A 21,820-nucleotide genomic window follows, 5' to 3' on the forward strand; every position below is an offset into this window, starting at 1 on the left:
CAGAGCAATTAAACTTAAAACTCATGTTTATCGCCGATTGCAGTGGAAAGATATCTTTACTGAGATACGATTGTTGACCAAGGGTTAATAAATAATATTCTAATTTGAAATGATATTGGATTAAATTTTCGACTGAGTTTAGCAAAAAAAATTGAATCGGCGTTCTTTCTAATTTTGGAAATGAATCTGTGGCCATTTGAGGAGTTATCCAAGGAATGCTTCAGCAAATAAAAATCACTCACTGCTCTGCCTACTCGATGGCGCCATTTAGTATGGTAGATTATGAAAAAAGCACTGCGAAAATCGATTTTAATGCTTTTCATGTGAATGGGTCATCGAAATTAAAAGGTCTAAGAGTTTGCTAAACTTGCAATTGTTACGTAATTTTTCACATTTAACTGACGAGACGATGTTTTAAAAATATATATATAATTGAAATTGAAACACCAACTTTTGTAATAATGAATAGTTTTGGATATTTGATCAATTATAATACTGTTATAGTTTTGGATATTTGATCAATTATAATACTGTTATATTTTTGATTCCATATCGTACTAAATAACGAAGACATTTCCTAAGATAAATACACATAAATTACGAAGGGTTATGTGAATAGTGTTGTGAATTATATACAATAGAATATGAAAAAGGAGCCTTTAATTTGATAACATTTGCATAGTTGGAATGTTCCAAGAAGTGTTTAAGGAAGTTTTGACATTACTCAAAGCATTATCTAATGATTTAACATAAAAGTATGTAATTATAAAATACGGATCTAAACTATAATTAAATGAGAACAACAGCTTTAGTAATAATGAATAGTGAACATTTGATCTATAACAGTACTGCTATATTTTTTGATTTTATATCACACTAAATAACATTTTCCAAGATAAATACACAAGAATTAAGAAGGGTTATGTGAATAAGGTGTGAAATAATATAATAGGATAAGAGGATATAGGATTTAAATATGATAACATTTGCATAGTTGTAATGTTCCAAAAGTAGTGTTTAGGCAAGTTTTGATATTACTCATTATATACTGATTTATTTATAAAAGTGTCTGTATAGATAATACAGTCCTTTTTTTTTACCTAAAATAATGTTAGACAGCTCTCTACTTCTTTATACTTGTCTTATTTTGTGGCGAATAAGCAAAATCTTGCGATTTATTGTATTTAATTTTCCATTTCAGTAACGCCACCCATTCCTCCATGTCTTCTTCACATTCTGCACTGAAGTTCCAGTTTCTGCCTTCTGCCTCTAGTGCGAAACAATGGTTCTTGCCTGAATGTAATAATCTAGGTCAGGTTGGCTAGCAATTGTTACTAAACGGTTAACATATTATATTTTCATCATAAAAAAGTAGGATATGAGTCTTAGATTTTTTCAATATCTGCAATATCAATGATGAAATCAAGCTGTTGTTTTCTTCACACAAGTCTGTAGACGAAATTAGGTTAATTTCAAATGTGTATACCACTATGTGTTTCCGCCTGAAATAGGGCCCAAAGTGACAAAGGTCTATTACGACAACCACATCATCACATATTGTGAAAACACTCAAATGATGCAACGCAAATTTATCAAGGCATTTATTTATCTGCACATATATATAGGCCTAACCATTATGTTTCATTTGTCAGACATTGCCGGATTTCTAGAAACTACGCACAAGTTAGTCGATTGATATCAACAGATGCGATAGATGCGGCACGCCCTATTGATGCTAAGTTTTTCGGGCCTGTAACGCTGAGACGTTTTATACACCACAATGATCTGCAATAACTTTTTGGTCGAAACTTCAAAAAGTGGAAAGTCTTGCGAACGTTTCAAACCGTTTTGAACAGAATTAATACAGTTCGAGATCTCTAAAATAAACATTTGTGATTCTTAATAGGTGAATTTATTTCGATTTTCCATAAAAACGCCATAAACAAGGGAGCAACAAGAGAAAGATTCGGAAGGGAGACAAAACAAAGGTGACGTACGAATCAAGCGTTCTTTCACCAACGCACAAAAACTATACCACACAACGCACACAGATAATTCCCGCCAGTCGAACTTCAATCCTGTGATATATACATATACGTGAGCAGTGGAAATAAAGTGATTAACGTGGACATGTATTAGAACAGGCATTTTAAATATTACATAGTCATCAAACCAAACTAAAATATTACGCAAGTATAGTGTACACAATTACGCAAAACCCAAACACACAGCAAAATTAGTACGAATTCAAAACAAACAGATACTCTGAACAGTCGATTAGTTATTATGGCATAATAATAATTGACGTTCTGTATAATTTACGCGTCCATATAAGTCGAAACATATTGTACGAGTTAGGGATCAGCCTAGTCATATACTCGTGTTCGTCGAACCTTCCTGGTCGAACCTTAGGTGACTTTTGCTTTTACGGTCAAGTACCTCTTTAAAAACAAATCTCTATCGATGTTCTTTTCTATCCAATTGAGATCTATACTATGACTGTAAGTTGTAACTACACTTTACACTACGCAGTGTTCCTTTTTGAGCATTGCAAATATTATAGTAGCTAAGCTGACAAAGAAATCTGATACGAATATGCCGATTACCTTTTATTTTTATTTCCGTGCACTTCGAACATTTTTTTAAATCAATTACATTGATTGGTGTTTCTGAATTAATTTCTTCAAAATAGCTGAGTTTATTTTTAATGCAGACAAACCACCGATATTTCCAATTCTTCACAAAACCACCCTAAATGAAAATAATAAAACTAAAATGGCAAGTTAATATTCAAATTGAGCACTCACTCCCAAATAACTACTCAAAAAATAATTCTACGCAAGTTCACACCCTCGTATCTATTCAAAAAACTCTATGGATTAGGATTATACCATGTTAAATCTAACTCAATTTAATAATATCTTGGTACAAGAAGTTGCACTAACAATTTTCTTACTAATCAGTGGCATTTTCCATATAAAAGATTCATAGGAAGCAGTTGTGCAAAACAAATACTGAACGGACTACACAGTGGGATACATTCATATGATATTCTCAAATGATGAAAAATTGCTTTCACAACAACAACAACAATATTGTTAGAAAGAAATGCACGGAATTTTATGATTTGAACTTACTTCCTTTAGTGTTCGTGAGTTGGCAAAACCTTTTTGTTACTCGTATATATATTATTTCAAATGATTGCAGCAAATACGAAACAAATTAAACGGCGCTTCTATAGTATGTGCACCAAGATGACGCACAACCTGAATCCTAACTGGGTACAGATACTATGTTCATGTTGTGTGCCATCTTGGAGCACATACTTCTGGAGGTTCAATTAAACTTACCGGTATATATCTAGTAATTGAGAATAAAAATTGAAAACATTCTCTATAACTTGGTTTGAATTGATAAAATAAATAACTAGTATATATACGCCAAGATATGATCTTACTTCCTTAAACAAATATCCTGCTTTGGTGGCAAGAGGTATGCCTTTCATTCTCGAATTCAAAGTGTCAACAGTTTCTTCTACTAATTCGGTTGACTGGAACCGAATCTCGTCATACCTGTGCAAAATAAAATAGATATAAAATGAGAAGCCATGCTTGTACAATTGCAAATTTTTGATTTCCGCTAATGCTTGGAGCTTGAATTCGCGTGGACAGCGAAAGTTGTGTAACCAGTGGCCTGCCTAGAAAGGGGCAGCCTCCCCGGGCGGCGCGTTGTAGGGGGCAGCAGAGCCAAGCTGTAGAGTTGGCGTTATTACACATGTTTTTCTCGATGTGTTTTTATTTAATTAAAAGCTGACATTATGTGTTCAGTCTTGTGTGACTGTGTTGATGGTGAGTCAACAATGGATGTTTCTCTGACCCTTTTCCCCAGAAAAGTTTTTCCTACATTTTACAATTGTAACAATTTTGATGGTCATTTCAAAGGCGGTTTTGCGAGTTAGTGCCTCAAATTGGTTTAATGTTATATGTTTCAAGCAATCATTTTAATTCAAAATATTCAACCCTGTTATTAAAAGTACCAGTAGAAAAGTTTAGCCTAATTCTATTCTATCACGGCTATTTCTAAACTAATTTTTGATTACTACAATTAAACTATATAGGAAGACAATCATTGAGTTATTTGATTCGTACTGAAATTTCCGAGAAATAACCAAAAAGTAACAAATAACATGCGAAAACGGGGTAATGTTCACAACCATTCCCCAAAATCTGTCTGAGTGGCTGCTTAAACGTCTACTGGTACGTCGCTTTTCCGAATTGGAAAGAGAAATTTGAGAGAAAAAGAGAAGAGAAGAGAAGAGAAAAAGATTTTTTTGTTTCATTGGTTGAGCTTGGCTGGGATGTTTTTTCAACTTCGTGCATTGCATATTACTCACAATCGGCTACTCAATTGATAGTTGCGAACGATTATTCTCAAAGTCATTCAGATAAAAACATATTCGAGGTCTTCGTTGTCAAAGTAGCGCCTGACAAGTTTATCTTCGATTAGCATCGAAAAGAAATTCGAAAGAGACTGTCGTTTAGACATTTGTTGACAGCAAAGTAGCGATTCGACATAGAAATAAGTGACTTTCTTTTTGTTAATAAATGAGTTCGATCTTATACATGTGAGTTTGTTGTTCAGTTTGATGATTTATTTAAAAAAAAAACGTTTCTATCTTACTTGACCCTAATTATATTTATTCTCATGTAACGACATCTATAATCTGTCTATGCTCTTAACTATTTTGAAGTTAGGTATAAGGGGGATCATTATCAGAAACTCGTCCAGAGCAGCAGATAAGTTGGCATGCCCCTGTTTGTGACCCAACGCTATCACAGTGAACTCACTAACAAAAAGAAAGTTATTTGAGAAAACAGGATTTGAAAAATAAAGTTACGTTTCAGGTTCTTCCATGATTGCTGGATAAGGATATTTTAAAGTCATCTCTGGTCCACGTATATAATGTGGTCCCATGTTAGCAGAACGACATCTCAAGACCGGTTGGTTTGCAAAGTGTCTCATCAGGCTTTCGAGTGAAATGAATTCCGATCTCCCAAAGTAGTAAACGTCATTATCAAAAACCTAGCAAACAGAGGATTATTACAAATTGCAAATCATCTATCGGAGTGTATGTATATATATATATTTAGGTGACCGTACATTTGAACCCACGTACATTTGAACACATGCGTATATCCGCGGGTTCAATCTATATGCGGGTGCTAAAACCCATGGTTTAGGGTGAGTATGAGTTCAAATATCCGTAAAACAAATAAAAATTCATAAGTGCGATAGTATGCAGGTGCAATTGTCATGGGTTCAAATGTACGTGGGTTCAAATGTAATGGAACCATATATTTAATATTGATTGCCTATTTTAGTACAGGGTGCATTAACACCTCGAGGATTCGATTTTTATAATTGTATCAAAAAATCCCCAAATTTACATTCAGATAATCTGACGACATTTTGTAAATGGTGTCAAAATACAGAAGGCAAACTTAACAAGGTATGAATGCTACTGGGATCATCCATTGCTTACAATGCACAGAAAATGAGTCGCCAAAACTGGGGGCCTAAATATATTCTTGAGTCGCCTAATTTTTTTATAAAAGCTGCTATTTTAACTTGCTGATTTGATGTTTTAGTTGAATTTAGATTTGGTATTATAATTTGCTCAGTAATTGTATATGTGGGAGGTATCGCAGCATATACACTTGGCGGCATCTATATTGCATAAGTGAACCCACGCAACGTTTTTAAAAACTAGCTGATGGCAAACAAACGCAACTTTACCACTTTCGTAGTTTCTGGGAAATGAATGTAAAAATGATCGGTTTATATTAATCATTAGTAGTGGGTTTAGTGTGTGAGCATATATTTGGGTCGCTAGTTTTTACAAAATTAATTTTTTTAAAAATTTGAGTCGCTCAAAAAAGGTAGGGAACCGCTGTTTTAGTACAATTTACGTTTGATAGTCTAACATGCCATAAGTTGATCTTGCTATATTCAGAAATTAAATCATAGAACATACAAGTGGAAAGTGCTTCACTTCGTCTTTTCCTCGTACACTGACGCAAAATTTTTTCCCAAATTCGGTTGAATCTCTTACAAGAAAACTCCCTTCTTCTCCGTTTTCCATCAATAGAACTTCTGTTAGGTGTCTCGACAAGTTGCCATGGAAGAATGGCACTTGACTAATAATCGCATTGCTTGGGGCTCCTGCCATATTGTTGCATTATCCGAGTATTCCTATTATCCTGTCTATGTAAATACATACATACCATATAAAAACTAGAAATAAATTAAGAGTGTTTATCCATGTATGTGGGGGCCAATCAGCGAACTATTGCATTTCATCCAATTGTTTTGGGTTAGTATGGAGGATACAACGGATATTAATACACAACACTCTAAAATGTACAGCGAATAAACGCTGGAAGCTAATATCCAAATCTTCTTACCCTTCGAAAAACTGACATCGATTATTTTAATCAACTCATTGTAGAACTTTTGCTTCATCCAAAGCATAATACAGTGTAACTATTCGTACTTGTTGAATAACTACTAACTACCTAACTTTTCGAGAGGCGAGCGAACGGTCTTAGACCTAATGGGAAATATTTCTCTATGTTGACTCGCAGAAATCTGGGCCATTCCACATGTCATATAGTCATAAACACATCATAATAATTATGTAAACTTCTATATAAAATGGTAGGTTTCTCCGTCCGGTAGGATATTAAACATCATATTCTGTGCCTATCGTTATTACTACATTGTGACCTAAATACATTTCTTTTTCGGATGTTTTAATCTTTGTTTTGAGTATAATTGAGCCTCAGAAGTTTCACTATATATCTTCATTCTCATTTACATTATAACATATAAAACCTTATCGCTTCTGACGCAGTATATACCTATTGAATCATTTATCAATGATGCAACATAAAGTACAGTTTAGAATTTCCCAGTTGAACAATAGTGGGATTTCTGCTCTGTAATGGATCGGATATGATCAGCATGAGTGATAAATAGCATTTCAGGCAAAATACTGTATTGTTCATTTGCCACTGCATAATACATATATACTACCTTTATGCGAGCTCTGTTAAACCAAACTAGCTCCATATATATATCATTATGCAGTGGGAATTATTGTGGAGGGCATTTGAATGACTAGGTACGTTAAGCTATCTGTGTCGGCCATTGCCATCGGTTTCCGGCCATTTCATAACACTGAATACATTTTTAAAATTCACAAACTTGCATTACTATCGATTCATTTCAATCAAGTGAACATAATCCCATAACTAAGTGTATAATTGCAATTTCCTGATGAATGAGCTTAATAGAAGCACCAGATTACGGGAAATTAAAAAAGAGTTTTGCACTGCTCTCAAACACTGAACTAAAGCAATCTCAATAATGCAGTTTGCGCAAGCAATTAAGCATGAAAACGAAAGTATAAAGAACCATGACTGAATTCTCTGCTAGGTATATTTAGCTTCGGTAATCGTAATAAGGCTGATGTCCATGCAATAAAGTCAACACGGACAGGTCGTTGGTCCAATACTCCAAAGATTAATTGCAATGTGTTAATGATTACATCCAAATCAGCACGACGCAGGATAATTGTTTGTCAAGAGACCACTCAATGTTGGTGAGCAAATACGTTATAAAACCGCATGAAAACATACATTGAAGCAGACCAAGTAGAACATAGTTTTTAAATGATGTATGCCTGCTCTATAGTTTCGGTAAAAGTCATCCATTTTATTTGATATTGAATCAGAATTTTAAGTCAAATAGACTAAGACTTACTAATTTATGTTTACAGGGTGACCCAAAAGTAGGTGGTGGCCCAAAAGTAGGTATACAGTTATTAAATTATTTTATATGCTTTGAAGCTACTTGCAGTTCACTTCATGTTACTTGTTGAGACAGGCAAATGTAAAATTAACGGCGTCTACTGAAACAGTAACGAGAATGCTTGTCTTATGAATTCGCACAGAACAAAGATGCAAAAAATATTACTTTTCAGAATTTTTGATTGCGTTTTATTGCGACCAATTTCGGGAAATCCAGCAGTCTTGCAGCCAGCAGCCATTTTCTATCTTTTCCCCAGTTGATAACCAATTTCCTCCGTCTTTTCTACTTCAAAACCTTTTCAATACTGATTGAGAAAACGGATTAGAACTGATTTTAGCCTGACAGCATTGTTTTATGAACATTTACACACGAAGCAAGCTTATTTATTCGTGAGTAAATATAACCGGTAATATGACATTGTAGTCACAACAGTAAAGTATATTGGAAACAAATTGACCCATCAGGCAACAGTACTGAAAATCGAAGAACATGAGAACGTCAGATAAAATTTTGCCATAATGCCCATAAAGGATAGATTTCTTGGTCGGTTCCATTACATTTGAACCCACGTACATTTGAACCCATGACAATTGCACCTGCATACTATTGCACCTATGGAATTTTTTTTGTTTCACGGATAGTTAAACCTATACTAACCCTAACCCATGGGTTTTAGCACCCGCATATAGATTGAACCCGTGGATATACGCATGGGTTCAAATGTACGGTCACCTTCTTGGTCAGATGTAGCTAGCTTTAATCGCCCGTGTCGTCATTTACCAAGGGAAGTGGGATAATCGAAGATATTTTATTACTTTCGGATTTTTGTCCTATAGAACTCGATTTAAACTGATTTGATAGCGACACGACAAAAATATTAAAGTCAGTTTCGTGGAAGTTACGTCGTTTATTTTCTTAACTAGTTTATTCGCGGTTCCTCGTATATTGTAGTCGAATTATTGTACATCTGTTATTTTATTACTCTTCAATTGATTTACTCTTACTGTTTATTTGTACAATATTTCATGCACGACGAAAATACATATCTGAATCTATGTTGTTTTTGTTGCAAATTTCAGTTTCCGAGTGTCATGACAGATTGAGAATCTTAGCGTCTTATTTCTACGCGTTTTCATTATACCAATGGACGCTAATACTTTTATTTACAGATTATTTACAGATAAAAAGCAATAGCATAAACTTCATGTAAAAAAAATCAGTTTAATATTATTATAAGTATCGAAATAAGTTTCATTAAATTCAACTAAATTAAAATATACAACAACAGCATTCTTATTGCAGTTCATGAAAGCAATTCGTGTTTTTTAGATTACAAACTAGCGATATATATGCAAGATAAATATGATTCAATGATTTGAAAAAAAAATATGTTCATAAAGCAACACACAGTCCACTTTTATTATATAGTATTAATATCTATGAATAAATATTTTATATAAGTTTTTATAAGTTCTGATATTTCGTGTGACATTACAGTATTATTCTTATTCACCTAAATTTTGGTGTTTCGGTGGGAGTGGTTGGTGCGCAATTTGAAAATAACGAAAGTAGCCTCATGTAGTGAAAGCAGAGTCCAACTGCACTACAATTATCTACAACATGTCATCCAAATTCAGTCAGATCTAGATTTACTTCGTGATTTCACAGTAAGTTAGCGAGCTGTATTTAAAAACTGACCTTCTAGCATAGAAATTTTTTTGCGCTGAAGCACATTTTAATCATGTTTAGTCACTAAATAAAATTCTGTATTTCGACAAGTGTTGGTTCCATATAAGAAAATGTATTTATATTGTGGTAATGAGAAATAAAATGCATATGAACGCTCGCATTTATTGGGCCATGGTGCGGTCAGTCAGCCTTCTGAATTGTCCTCTATGACTATCTGATTATCTTATCTAATTTTACCTAAGTTAACTATAGAGTTTTACTTAACACCGTGTTCTGTCTGCTAAGTAGATCTGGACCAATAACTCATCAGCAAACTAATTTCTTTTGAAAGTCATGGACTAGAATAGTAAACAGCTACAAAACTTAGATCAGGATACGTACTGAAATAAGTAACTATCAATCCTTGTAACAATATAACAATAAGAGTTTAGCCGATTCCATCAAAGTTTCAAGTCGCATAAAGGATCCGGCAAGAGTTCGAAAGAGTCGGAAAGATTTTGAATTGATAACAAGATCGTTTTAAAGGAATGAAAGGAACAGACCAAAATCAGACAATGTAATTTTTATTTTAACTTTTTACGGTAAGCAGTCAAACATATTTCGATTAGACGACTGAAAATGTAATAATGCAATACGCTTTACATTAGTTTATTTATTTTTAAACATACTTTTTAGATGAGTACTTGGAACAAATTTAAACACATGCTCGTATCACATTTTAATAGTAAAATGAGTAAATAAGACCACACACTGAACATTTCGCGCTGTAAATTGTTTGTCGGATTAGTTTTATTTATTCTGCTAATCTAAGGTGATACTGACATTTGAATGATGACTCTGGTTCTCTGGTAACAAACTAAAAGTTTCATACGAATGAGTTATTGGAGTTGAGACATGGAGAAGCTATATTTTGTTTGGTACATTCTGTTCGTTTTGGTGCAGCCTACAAGTAATACCACAAGGATGCATTGCTATACTCCGAATAGCTAGGTTCCTAATTCCTCACAATAGGGCCATGGTAGAGGTCAATTCAAAATACAAAACATTTAATCAATAGCAAAGCGTATGACAAATAAAATGTAATTAACGTCACACTTGAAAATAGATTTAGCATTGGCTGAATAATCATAACATAATTGTACTGAATATAGTCACACACGCTTTTTTCGTCTATTCTTATTTATGTTACTATGTTCACCCGTTACGCCGAAGTGCGACTGTATGGAATTGTTTCAGCGCGATTTTCAAGTCATTCCTTTGTTCTTTTGTATATTATTGTATTAATTTCCCACACTTGTTTGGACAGATTGAGGACACAAAGAAAATAACACTTGGGACGCTTAAAAATTAGGGTCTCTTTGAAATCCACCTTATAAAGTTTCAACTAAAGGTGAAGATTACAATTGCCTTACGCTGATCATAATATTCTTTTTGGTTTCACCAAGTTTTGTTAATCTGTCGCAGAATTTAAATTAAAACATGCTCATGAAAAGTACTAGTGTATGGGTGTATTATGCAAGAACGAGTACATCAAATATATGATCAACGGTCATGACTCAGATACTATCAAAAATTGTTTTATTTTTTGTTTGTTCACTCGAGTGATGAGCGCTATCTTCAAAGATTCCCAAACTTTCAAGATCGCGCCCCCTTCTAATATACTAACATTTTTTCGGCGACTCCTGTTCACGTTTAAAAGACTAAACAATTCGAAATATGCATTTTTGATAATTTATTGATACTGTTAATTCTTAAATTTTAGTGTATCTTCTCTAGAATAAAACATAAATTATTCAGCGTGATGGGGGCGAGTGCTATTTGCTGCACAGCAAGTCCATCTGTGGCTGAATGTTTGTCGATGCAGACTTCAGTGCAGTTTCCGTGTTGTTAATGCTTGAACGGAATTTTGTTTTGATCGCCTTCAACGTTATAAAAGCAGACTCGCATAAATACGTCAAGACGAAGGACACAGGAAGGAGTACAGTTATTGCTAAATCAGATAATGTTGGAAATTCTATTCAAACACTAAGCCAAAAAGTGTAAAGCTTTTTCTATAAAATTCGAGCCGCTAATTAAAATCAGAAGACGATCAGCAAATTTTCAAAACATGGCGGCCAAAATATATTATAATATGGTATTTCATATTGGAACAGCACTGTAGTCTTTACGTCCCATTGTCGAAGGCCCAAATTGCTGCAAAGATTGGCGGAAACTGGTACTTGCTTGGACACGATTTACAAAAGGCACGAACGCGGTCGAACTAGACAACGAAGCAATCGATTCAACATTTTCCCACCATTGTTGAGACACCACACAAACTCATGACAGTTTATGAGGAGCTGCACGATGTTACACATCGCACTATAGCGGAATTGAACAAAGCCACTCATCCTACGTGCAACACCTTCTCAAACTATATGCACTCAACGCAAACTGATTGGAGCACACGTGAGCAATTTATCATCACATGCAAAGCGTACAAAATGTGCCAGTTACTTATGCATCAAATACAACCATGTTTTCCTCGGACAAGAAATCTTTTTCTTCATATCTGGGACAATACCAGGTAATACGAGACAGTCAATAATACTATATACGACACAAACCGCATCGTGATACCTTCGAACCGATTTTGACAAACCTGTTTTCGGCACATCAAAGAACATCTGTAATATATGCAAGGGAAAGACGTTCATATTACTTGCCTGGCACTACAAACCGAAAAGTCGTCACGGTGACCGCTCTGCTAGCAAGAGACAAACTCCCAGCCGAACGAAACGGCCACTTGCTGAGGCAATACAATCAATATGAAAGAGAAATGCCAGTACTCTACCTCCTCCCCCATTACGTTGAAATGCTGCTTTTTAATTAAATTGCAACGTGTCTCAAATTTATTTCTGGTTTTAGCGTGTCATCTTCAAAAAAGATTGGAAACACTGTTAACCCAAAACGAAGACTGCCAATTACCACGCATTTCCTTCATTTCAGTTATTTGTTCGTGAATCGACTTTGCATAGCATGGGTGTTGTTTGGGAATGACAGACTCTTACTCTAAAAGCAAGATCAAATTATGTTGAGGATCACAATATCTCTTCCATTGTTGCATGGAAGGGTCTGTCATATCCAGCCTAACAAAACGTCACTGTTACAGTGGAATTTGGTATTTGTCCCAGGTGATATATTACCTGAAGATTTAATCTTCAATCAGTTTTTCTGTTTATCTTTTTTGCATCTCTACGGCTATGAGAGATGAAATATTTCAATATCTACACCGCATCAGTACATATGAAGATAAACATTGCTTTGGTGTCGTTAATGCTGATGGACAAAGAGACCCACGGCCATTTATAGCTACGACAAAACGTGTTGAAGTGATTTATTTGGGCCTATAATTTAATTTAAAACAATAATGGAACTGGATACCCGCTATCACCTTTCGAATATCTATTACCGACTTAAACCGTTGAAGCGTAAATATATATATATATACTACTACGGTTGAAGTACTTGCTCATTATGAAGTTTGGGTTTTTCGTATTGTCTATACATACAGTAGTGGAAGCAAGATTTCGAGTCATGTCATTTTGCAAAAATGTGCGAAATGTAAGATGTTTTCAAGACTAACATAACTCCAGACCACTCTCAGTCAAGCGGCGAATCTAGATATAGCAAATACTGACCGAGGTGAATCAACGCCAAGGTGGTCGTATTCTAGAGCAGTGTGTGGAATACATAGTAGCTAAATGTTAACGATAGCACTCAATTCACACCGGGTGGAGACATTTCCGTTGAGGGTCTCCCAGTAGACGTGATGTATATTTGACCGCCACATTTTTGTATCTTTGCGAATCAGAATTGGATTGGACATAAAGGTCGTTTGTTCTAGAAAAAAGTTGATATGTTGTTGACAAAGAACTTTTATTTACATACAAGGTGAGACGACTGTTTTTATTTATTTGGTAAAAGATATCACGATTTTTCGCAAAATGAACAATAAGGTATATTAGTTTGATCCAGCAGAAGCGTGATGGTTAACGTGATAAACTTTGTTTTCCTCATATGCAGTTTATAATTTCCGAACTAAGATGTAGTTTTATATTTAGAACACGTATGGCGCTATGGAGCCGATTATCTTGTTAGTGCAAAAATATCACATGGAATTAGAGCATTTTTGTGATATTTTCTTTCTACTTTACTTTTAATTAGTTTTTGGTGAGTCAATCTCACGTAGTCTACGTTCACATCTATAGACATTCACAATAATAGGCATTTGCACTAAGGGTACAGTAGTTTCAAACATTTTCGTGTGTCAATGCTCATGCGTGCTAATGTCAGTTTGTGAAAATGTCTATCGGAGTAGATGGATATGGATGCAAGTATTCATGATCAAAAATGCCCGTGGGTGTAAATGTATAGCTCGTAATATCCGTGGGTAGGAAAGTCTGTATGTCCTCGGTGTAGTTTACGGGCGAAATGGACGTAATATCAAAGATAGTTTTACATTTATCGACAGTCAACAATCGCCTCTATCAATTTTGGCCTATAAAAGTGTGTTCACGTGCAATCCCATGGATTGTAGGAATCTAGTTTGGAGATATGCCGATGCCACGATGTTTCGCCTTGCAGAGAAGCATGGCGTACTGTAGGTTTTACAGACGTTCTCAAGATTTCAACTATCGTCGCACCATAACAGCACTCTCTCTACACAAATAAATGAAACGAGCAACCTGATCATAGTGCATGGTGTTGAGATGATGATGAGCTTAGTGATCTCCAACGATCTTTAATATTTAGAGACCTTTTCTCCGATTTCTGAAGCATTGGAAATGACAGAATCTATCAGGTTCTAATTCATGATTTAATATATTTATATAGGGCTGAACTAAAATGACTCCTCACCTCAAGCCTAACTATTGACTGGAAATCTTTGCGCTTCTGACATAATGGATTCCAGCAAGTTGTGAGACAATCGTTATTAATACATCACAATTGAACCAAATTTTCATGGCCTTTCCCAATAGTAACAAAAAACAAATTATGTTTGCAATAATTCTAACCTTTCAAAATGCGTTATCCCTCACTCGCCCTTTCGCACAGACAGAATATTTTGAAGTTTTCTATGTCGAAACCCTAAAAACACGTTGGAAATTTTAATAGAAGAAGTTTTTTTCGAAGAATTTCGCAGTTTAATAAAATAAGAAAGATTCTAAAGAGCTAATATTTTCTAATCGCGATATATTTCTGCTAAACGGAGAAGCAGTAAACCACTAAAACATTGCTTATTACCCACAATATTTGAATGCTGCTTACTAAAGTCCAAGCCTAAGTCAGCAACTTCTTGTAGGAGCATTGCTATATTTTCAAACACTCAATTACAGATACCAACTTGCATGTTTCTGGGTGAATGCGAGCAAATATAGCTTAAAAAGTTATATGGGATATTCCAATGTGAATAAATAGATGTAAATTACGACATGGTATTACATTCCCTTGTCTGATTTGAACTCCTATTGGTTAGTTTTCGCTGTGACTAATAGTATAAATATGTATATGATTTTTTTTTTAAATCTCACAGAATTTATATAGTTCAGTATCGGTGAAGTATATTCGTTTGGTAAAAAAAGCATATGGAGTCACTCAACTAAAATTAAAAATTGTAGTACAAAGGGAATATAAAAGAGCCCACGGTTCTATATAATCACATTTAATATAAAAAACTAGCTTAGGCCTAGTTTGTTTTTGAAGTATGTGCAAGATATGTAATAAAATAACGCTACTACGCCGTGTAGAAGTGTGTGTCCAGTATTGTACACACAGTTGGGTTTTCTCTTTAACAATTAAAATTTGTGATCCATTACTGGAAATAATGAATACCTTTTAAGGGAGAACAATTTGCACCGATTAATTTCTCGATGTGGCCATTCGAAATGGTAAGAAGTTTTTCAGCATTTTTTTTAGCCATAGCCATAACTGAATTCTTGTCACAACCGAAGAATTAAAATAAAAAATTCACATCGCCTGTATTAGCATGACCCTCGAATTTCTGAGGAATTGTCTATTACAAATTGACCATCAAACCACAGACAAACAGACAAATACCTATCAACATACTTACCGATTAAAATCGATAAGTAACAATATAAACCTCATGTAATTTTGAATTTCAAGCTCCCGGACACAATATCTTTTTATTGTCACACAATATCCTCCTTAGAAAGCCCCTGTAGGGAATTTAAAGATTACAGGCTTTGTAAGCATTGCATAAAAATTCGCAGGTTTTGGGTGGTAACATTCTACAGTTTAAAGACAAATTGTTATTCATCACCTTAAGAAGGTTGCCAACATGCCAACGCTTTCGATTAGGACTGGCACAAAAAAATGACATACCATCTATTTTTTGTAATTTAACTTTGTATTTGACAAACGACATTTCATTTCATTTTCATAGTTTTAAATTAAAAGTTGGACATATATTAACAGCTAAACTCTGGCAGTTTAAAAAAGCATTTAATTGGGAAACAACATTCTTACAATAGCACATATCTGACATTTGCTTCGTTATGCAGTGTCTATCTGCGGTATTTTAACATTTTATATAGCATGTTTTTGAATTTAATCTCGTATAACATTGAAATCATACGACATAGATTTGATTGCCATGTAAAAATACAATGCTCTGATGCCTCAAAATTATTTCTCTAGATTACTTGATGTGTGAAGTAAACCGCAGAGCATCAATTATTAGCAATTATGCCAATTTTCACAAGCCTATGTTTAACTTGCGGTGAAATGATGTAGAAAAAATTTAATTTTATCCAATAATAATAACTTTTATTTGGGGTTACTAAGATCGTAAAATAGATACTTTATTAATTGACAATGGAAAACAATTATCCTTTTCGTACCTTTGAAATTTTCGTTACCTTTTTTGTATGGAATCGCTATTTTTAAATAAGTCCTTTACATTTTGTCATTCTTATCTTCTTTCAAAAATTTTAAATGAAGCTTTTGAGTCATAAACATTCTATTTGAAACGTGATTGAAAATGGAAATAATTCAAACCACAACGCATTTTAATTGTCCGTAATAGCTTCCTACTAACCTTTTCACAAACATCTAATCTCTTCATAATCTATAGTTTGTTACAGATTATTAAAAATTGACACCAGGCGAACGTGAAAATATTTTATACAGTGCACGATTTTAGGTTATAGCAAATACTCATTAGAACAAACCTATCCTACGCCATCAAGAAGATATTTGTTTCAAAAAAATTAGTTAAATTCAAAATCTTGATCAGGTTTGCTTCGGGTAAAGGTGTATATTCGCAGCCGATGGGAATTTTGTATTTGCGTGGCGACTACTAGAAAAAGGTTTGAATCAGAAGTTGACAATATCTAGGTATCTGTGAAATAAATGCATCATTGAATCGTTCTTTTTGTTACCGTAACTCTCCCGTGTTCTTGTATTGTCGTTGTTCTCCAATACGCCATGTTAAATATGATGGGGATTTTACTGATTTTTTTATTAGTGTTTTCTACAATGCACAATGTTAAGTATATGTGAATAAAAACTGCCATTTTATATCTAATAATAGAAACATCCAGGTGCTCTAATTACCGGTGCCCGTTGACATTTTATATATAATATTCCATGAAATCGTAGGTTTGAATTCCACGAAAATGTTGAACACGAAATCTCTTTGTCTGTGTAAATTTAGCTTCAATATTGTGGTCAATTTCTTTTCGAGGCTTTCTAATAATATATACATGGGTTTTGGAAACCCCGAAGTATCTTTTATATATCGGAAATGAATAGCATTTATTTCTGAAAGATCTATTTAGTGTCTTCGCGAGACATACAATACACCACAATTAAAGGATCAAAACACTGGGGAAATGATAAGAAAATAATATGTGGGAGATTTTAATTTTATTTCTATAAATTGATAAAATAAATTGATTTTATTTATATAAAACTATAATTTTGATCACACAGGTGGCAATTTAATGATTTTGTAAATGAATTTTCATCTTTTTTTGTTCAAAAACTTCGTTTTACAAATGTCTCTGAGTAGGCAAATTACGGAGTTTGTTAAAACTTGTTTCCTACAACAGAATATATGACAAAAATTGCACAGAGTGTCTTAACGTGCACCTACATAGTATATTTATGATCATGCTTTCCAAATGCCCTGTAGGCCGTGTGCACAAATGCATTGAGTGTTTTAAGTTATATAATTACGAGTAGATTCGTCATAGCCCTGATTCAAAACATAATAAAAATGCAAGACGATGACAGCGTACTTTCGCAATACGCACGCGAATCTTATGAAAAAACAGATGAATTAAAGTATAGCTAACTTAACTAATAGTAAAACTAATGGGCGAATAGTTTAAGTTAGTCGAGATTATTGAATTCATGCTGATTTACAAACATAACGTTTACTTTACGTGCTAAAGATACTAAGATTGTATATGCTCATTGACAGTGTTAAACTTTTGACCGCATCGAAATTCGTGGGCACGGACGTCTAATTGTTTAATTAAATTTATCTTATAAACGACATTGAAAATAACACCTGAGTATTTCCAGACTCCAAAGTTGATATTTACATTCAAACTTATCTGAATACATTGTAATTTGGACTTCTGAATTAAAAAATTTATTTCTAGTGTTCTCGATTTTAAAGTTATTTTCAATACAATTGTTTGAAACGATCACGAGTAATCATGCAATGGAAATATCATATTTTTTTTGAAGAATAAAAGTAAAATAAATACTGAAACACTCGTAAGGTCATTAAAAATTGTCAATGACTTCGATGAACGTTCAATGGTTCAAACTTTCACACGCCATTTTTAGAAAACTTTATGAGAGATAATTAAGAGCACGCGAATTCCTGATTTTAAATTCGACACAACACTATTGTAATTACTCAATGTTTTTTATGGCGTGAAAGTGATTCACACAAAATATCGTAATTTAGTTATAACAACCAAAAATTAGATTTAATTTGAATATCGACGGTGGATCAGAAATACAATTTCGGGAACACTTAATTACAGACCATTTAATAAATAATTTTCAAATGATCAGCCAAGTGTTTGTCATAGAAGAGAAGAGCAGCTTAGGGACTATCTATCTATGATACATACATAAAAGAAACCTTTCCTAATGAAACAATAATGCCCCGATTGTTAAAATTCTTACGTCGAATAGCTGATCCTATTAGTCAATTTTCTGAACACATGGAAAGTGGATGTTCGTTTGCAATGCATTGTCCAAGGCAACTTCTTCGAAGAAAGTTAACGTTAATCACGATTGCAGTTTGGTGTTTTCTGATATTGAGTATTGAAGGTGAGAAAATTTGTTATTCTCTGGGACACTGTATATGCACTGACATTAAAGTGTGGAGATATCGCGGATTGTTATTAACTTACTTACGATGTGTTACGTGATGTAGGTGTAGCGCGGTACAAATGTTTCATATTTACTTCTACCTTCGAGGAAATTACATGAGTGCCTAGTTTACAATTTAGTTCAGGACATATGCAACAAGTGTGAAACTGATATTTTGCTATATCGAAATTTACGGTTGAATTAAGACATTTTGATTCGATTTTTTTTGCAAATGCCCCAGGTTTTCAGTTGTGCAACACTATTCCATGCTGTATGCTTGTCACCTATCGAACTATTTTCTCAATCGGTATTGGCTTCAGTATATTAGCAAAATAGGTCGTTTATCTGCATAAAACACATATTATATCACAACATTTCGAACGTCAAATTAAGCTAATATAAATAGATACTAACAGTTTTTTTTAAACGAAGTTTTAAGTATGTGAATGATACATTGAACTTGTTAGGTGATAAAATCAAACCGTTTTCTGAATTTTATAGATTTTTCATTGTATTGCTGTTACGACATCTGAACATTTTATTCAAACTTTTATTTTTGTTTGGTTGTGCTGTCCCTCGAAAACGCTTTAGGGGGTTACTGAAGTAACAAGATTGAATATGTACGATATACTCATTGCTTAATAAAATTCATATATATATAGCCTATATTATTACTATTGGACTTTAGGTGACCGGAGTATTAAATTTGGGGTTCTTATATGAAAGTTTCTCCAAGTACGGGGACATTAAACTCTTTTAAATTATGTGCATTGTTAAATAATTCCTATTTATTTCGTAGGGTGTCACAGTAAAGGTAAAGAAAAGCATCCAATAGTTGCACGAATGCTAATTCGAGTTTCTTTTGTCACTGTCGACGTGGACGAGACCGACGATAAAACGTTACATATAGACGCGTGTGCAGATAGAGCAGTAAGTATTTTTACAAATTTTATTGCATTTTTGAACCACATGTTCATTTAACAAAAATAAATTAATCACATCAACAAGACGTTTTGGTGCTCCCGAAGATGGCGGACACCGGGACGTACTATGTGTACCGGGTTAGGGTTAGGCCATAATTTCAGGTACAAATACAACGGGAGTCACTTGGCTAGTCCCCGAACTCGTAATAGAACTAAAATAGAAAAAATTGGAACAAAATTATGGCCTAACTCTAACCTGGTACATATACTACGTTTCGGTGTCTGCCATCTTGGTTCGCATACTTTGGGAGTAACGACTTTTTTTGCATATTCCCAGTTGCTTATTGCAGTAATTCGAGAGTCTTAGCGTACACCAACACAAATAAAATATTAGATACGTTCCGAAAGGCTGCAGGAAACGTTACAAAAATACATTTTTGCATTTCTCACTTCAGTTTCGCATGACCCTTATATCATTTAGAATAGTTAGTTTCACTCGTGCACCCTCGCATTATAAGTATTGAGATCTATTAGAGTGACACCATTAAAGAACATGTATTTGGTTACGCAGAAACCCAATCGATAGTACATGGCGAATTTTATTTTAATTCTACAAATAGTGGTATCGGTATATAGCGGAAACTCCTTAGTAACAAATCTACTTTGTCAAATATTTTTTTTTGCGCAGTCATACGCGAATTATTTTATTTTGATGTCAATATTTAAATCTGCGCATGACACTTAATAAGGTATTCCTATGATAAATCGATCTCCGAGACAGTGTTTTCCTAAAATTATGCCATTTTATGGATTTCCTTCAGTGAATGAATACCTAAATGTTATACCACATTCTTTCTTTATTTGTAAATATTATTTAATTCATTGACAGGTATATGGATATAGATCATCCTTAAAGACATATTTCCTTTCTAATACGTCACTTATGAAAGTATTAGAGGATGGTGAAGACGAAAACTTTTTGACAATGTTGAGAAAACTTCATAGATTATGGATATGTGACAAATTTTATACGATATGTAAAAAGTTCACGGTGAGTAGTAAGAGTTTGAATTCATATATATTCTCAAAAAAAAGGCTCTGCATGTACAAGAATGAACTTTCTGTCGATGCGAAATGTGTAATTAATAAACGAAACGAAAAGCAGTAATTAGGAACAATCAGATGTGTTTCATTTTTCGGATAGCTTCAAATCGTGGTTTGCTTAAAAAATTTCTCTTCGAAAATCTTATTGTTTCTATTTCAGTGGTGCATTTATTGCAAACATATTCCGGAACTCAGAGCGGTGGGATTGTGCAGATAACAAGACTTGGAAGTGATAATAATCACTGACATATTTTGACAAAAACGTCGAGATCGCTTACGATATTCCAAATCTGGAACCCAAAGTCAACGAGAGTTAAAGCGTAAATCATCAACCTAACACAACACTTCAAAATTATTTCCTCTTGACAGAAAGCTTGATTGAAAATGTGAATTGTTTTTTCATTATCAACCGAATGATGTAAGGAATTTGAACCAGTACTTTTTGAATGTTGAACCTATTTGACATAAACCGATGTGAAGTAGAAATTCCAAGCGTACTTGAGCAAGAAAACTCAAACGTACTCGATCAATTACTTGGGTTTCTCTTGAAATATCTATGTAATCATTTCAGTTGGTTACATAAATACGAATTTAATACGTGACTTACGATAGCCAATTATGACTACTGAGTTTATTATGCGGATCAACGTGTTTTGTAATTCATTTGAGACAATGATAAAGCATTTATTTTTTCACATTTCTGCGAGATTCATAAGTATAGCCGCTGGTCGGCAACACGTCTTTTATTTATGACGCATTTTTATCAATTTATCTTTATGATTATATTTAATCGATTTTGTTAATATAAAAACACATTGTAATTGTTTATC

The 21,820-nt window shown here is 33.8% G+C and overlaps 2 protein-coding genes across 2 annotated transcripts; one reads left to right on the top strand and one right to left on the bottom strand.

Annotated features, from left to right (window-relative positions):
• Positions 1–1,086: 1,086 nt before the first annotated feature.
• LOC120337880 (dual adapter for phosphotyrosine and 3-phosphotyrosine and 3-phosphoinositide-like) lies at positions 1,087–6,289 on the bottom strand. The gene is made up of 5 exons (XM_039405782.2): positions 6,035–6,289; positions 4,898–5,082; positions 3,458–3,572; positions 2,607–2,751; positions 1,087–1,293 (listed from the first exon to the last, which is right to left on the bottom strand). The coding sequence occupies exons 1-5, from the start codon at positions 6,227–6,229 to the stop codon at positions 1,124–1,126; spliced, it is 810 nt and encodes a 269-aa protein (XP_039261716.2). The 5' UTR covers positions 6,230–6,289; the 3' UTR covers positions 1,087–1,123.
• An 11,410-nt stretch (positions 6,290–17,699) lies between these two features.
• LOC120338068 (uncharacterized) lies at positions 17,700–21,793 on the top strand. The gene is made up of 4 exons (XM_039405999.2): positions 17,700–18,921; positions 19,763–19,893; positions 20,776–20,937; positions 21,151–21,793. Exons 1-4 carry the CDS (start codon positions 18,750–18,752, stop codon positions 21,205–21,207), a joined length of 522 nt encoding a protein of 173 aa, XP_039261933.2. The 5' UTR covers positions 17,700–18,749; the 3' UTR covers positions 21,208–21,793.
• The last annotated feature ends 27 nt before the right edge of the window (positions 21,794–21,820 follow it).

The sequence above is a fragment of the Styela clava genome, chromosome 10 (assembly GCF_964204865.1).
Source record: "Styela clava chromosome 10, kaStyClav1.hap1.2, whole genome shotgun sequence".
NCBI lineage: Eukaryota > Metazoa > Chordata > Ascidiacea > Stolidobranchia > Styelidae > Styela > Styela clava.

Bases quoted from the DNA above. Each gene is read 5' to 3' on its own strand.
- LOC120337880 (XM_039405782.2), bottom strand. From the start codon at position 6,229: ATGGCAGGAGCCCCAAGCAATGCGATTATTAGTCAAGTGCCATTCTTC. The intron at 5,083-6,034 runs GTATGTTCTATG...TCTGTTTGCTAG, and splicing joins AAGTGAAGCACTTTCCACTT to GTTTTTGATAATGACGTTTA. The intron at 1,294-2,606 runs GTAATCGGCATA...TATTACATTCAG, and splicing joins CACGGAAATAAAAATAAAAG to GCAAGAACCATTGTTTCGCA.
- LOC120338068 (XM_039405999.2), top strand. From the start codon at position 18,750: ATGCCCCGATTGTTAAAATTCTTACGTCGAATAGCTGATCCTATTAGT. The intron at 19,894-20,775 runs GTAAGTATTTTT...ATTCATTGACAG, and splicing joins ACGCGTGTGCAGATAGAGCA to GTATATGGATATAGATCATC. The intron at 20,938-21,150 runs GTGAGTAGTAAG...TTTCTATTTCAG, and splicing joins CGATATGTAAAAAGTTCACG to TGGTGCATTTATTGCAAACA.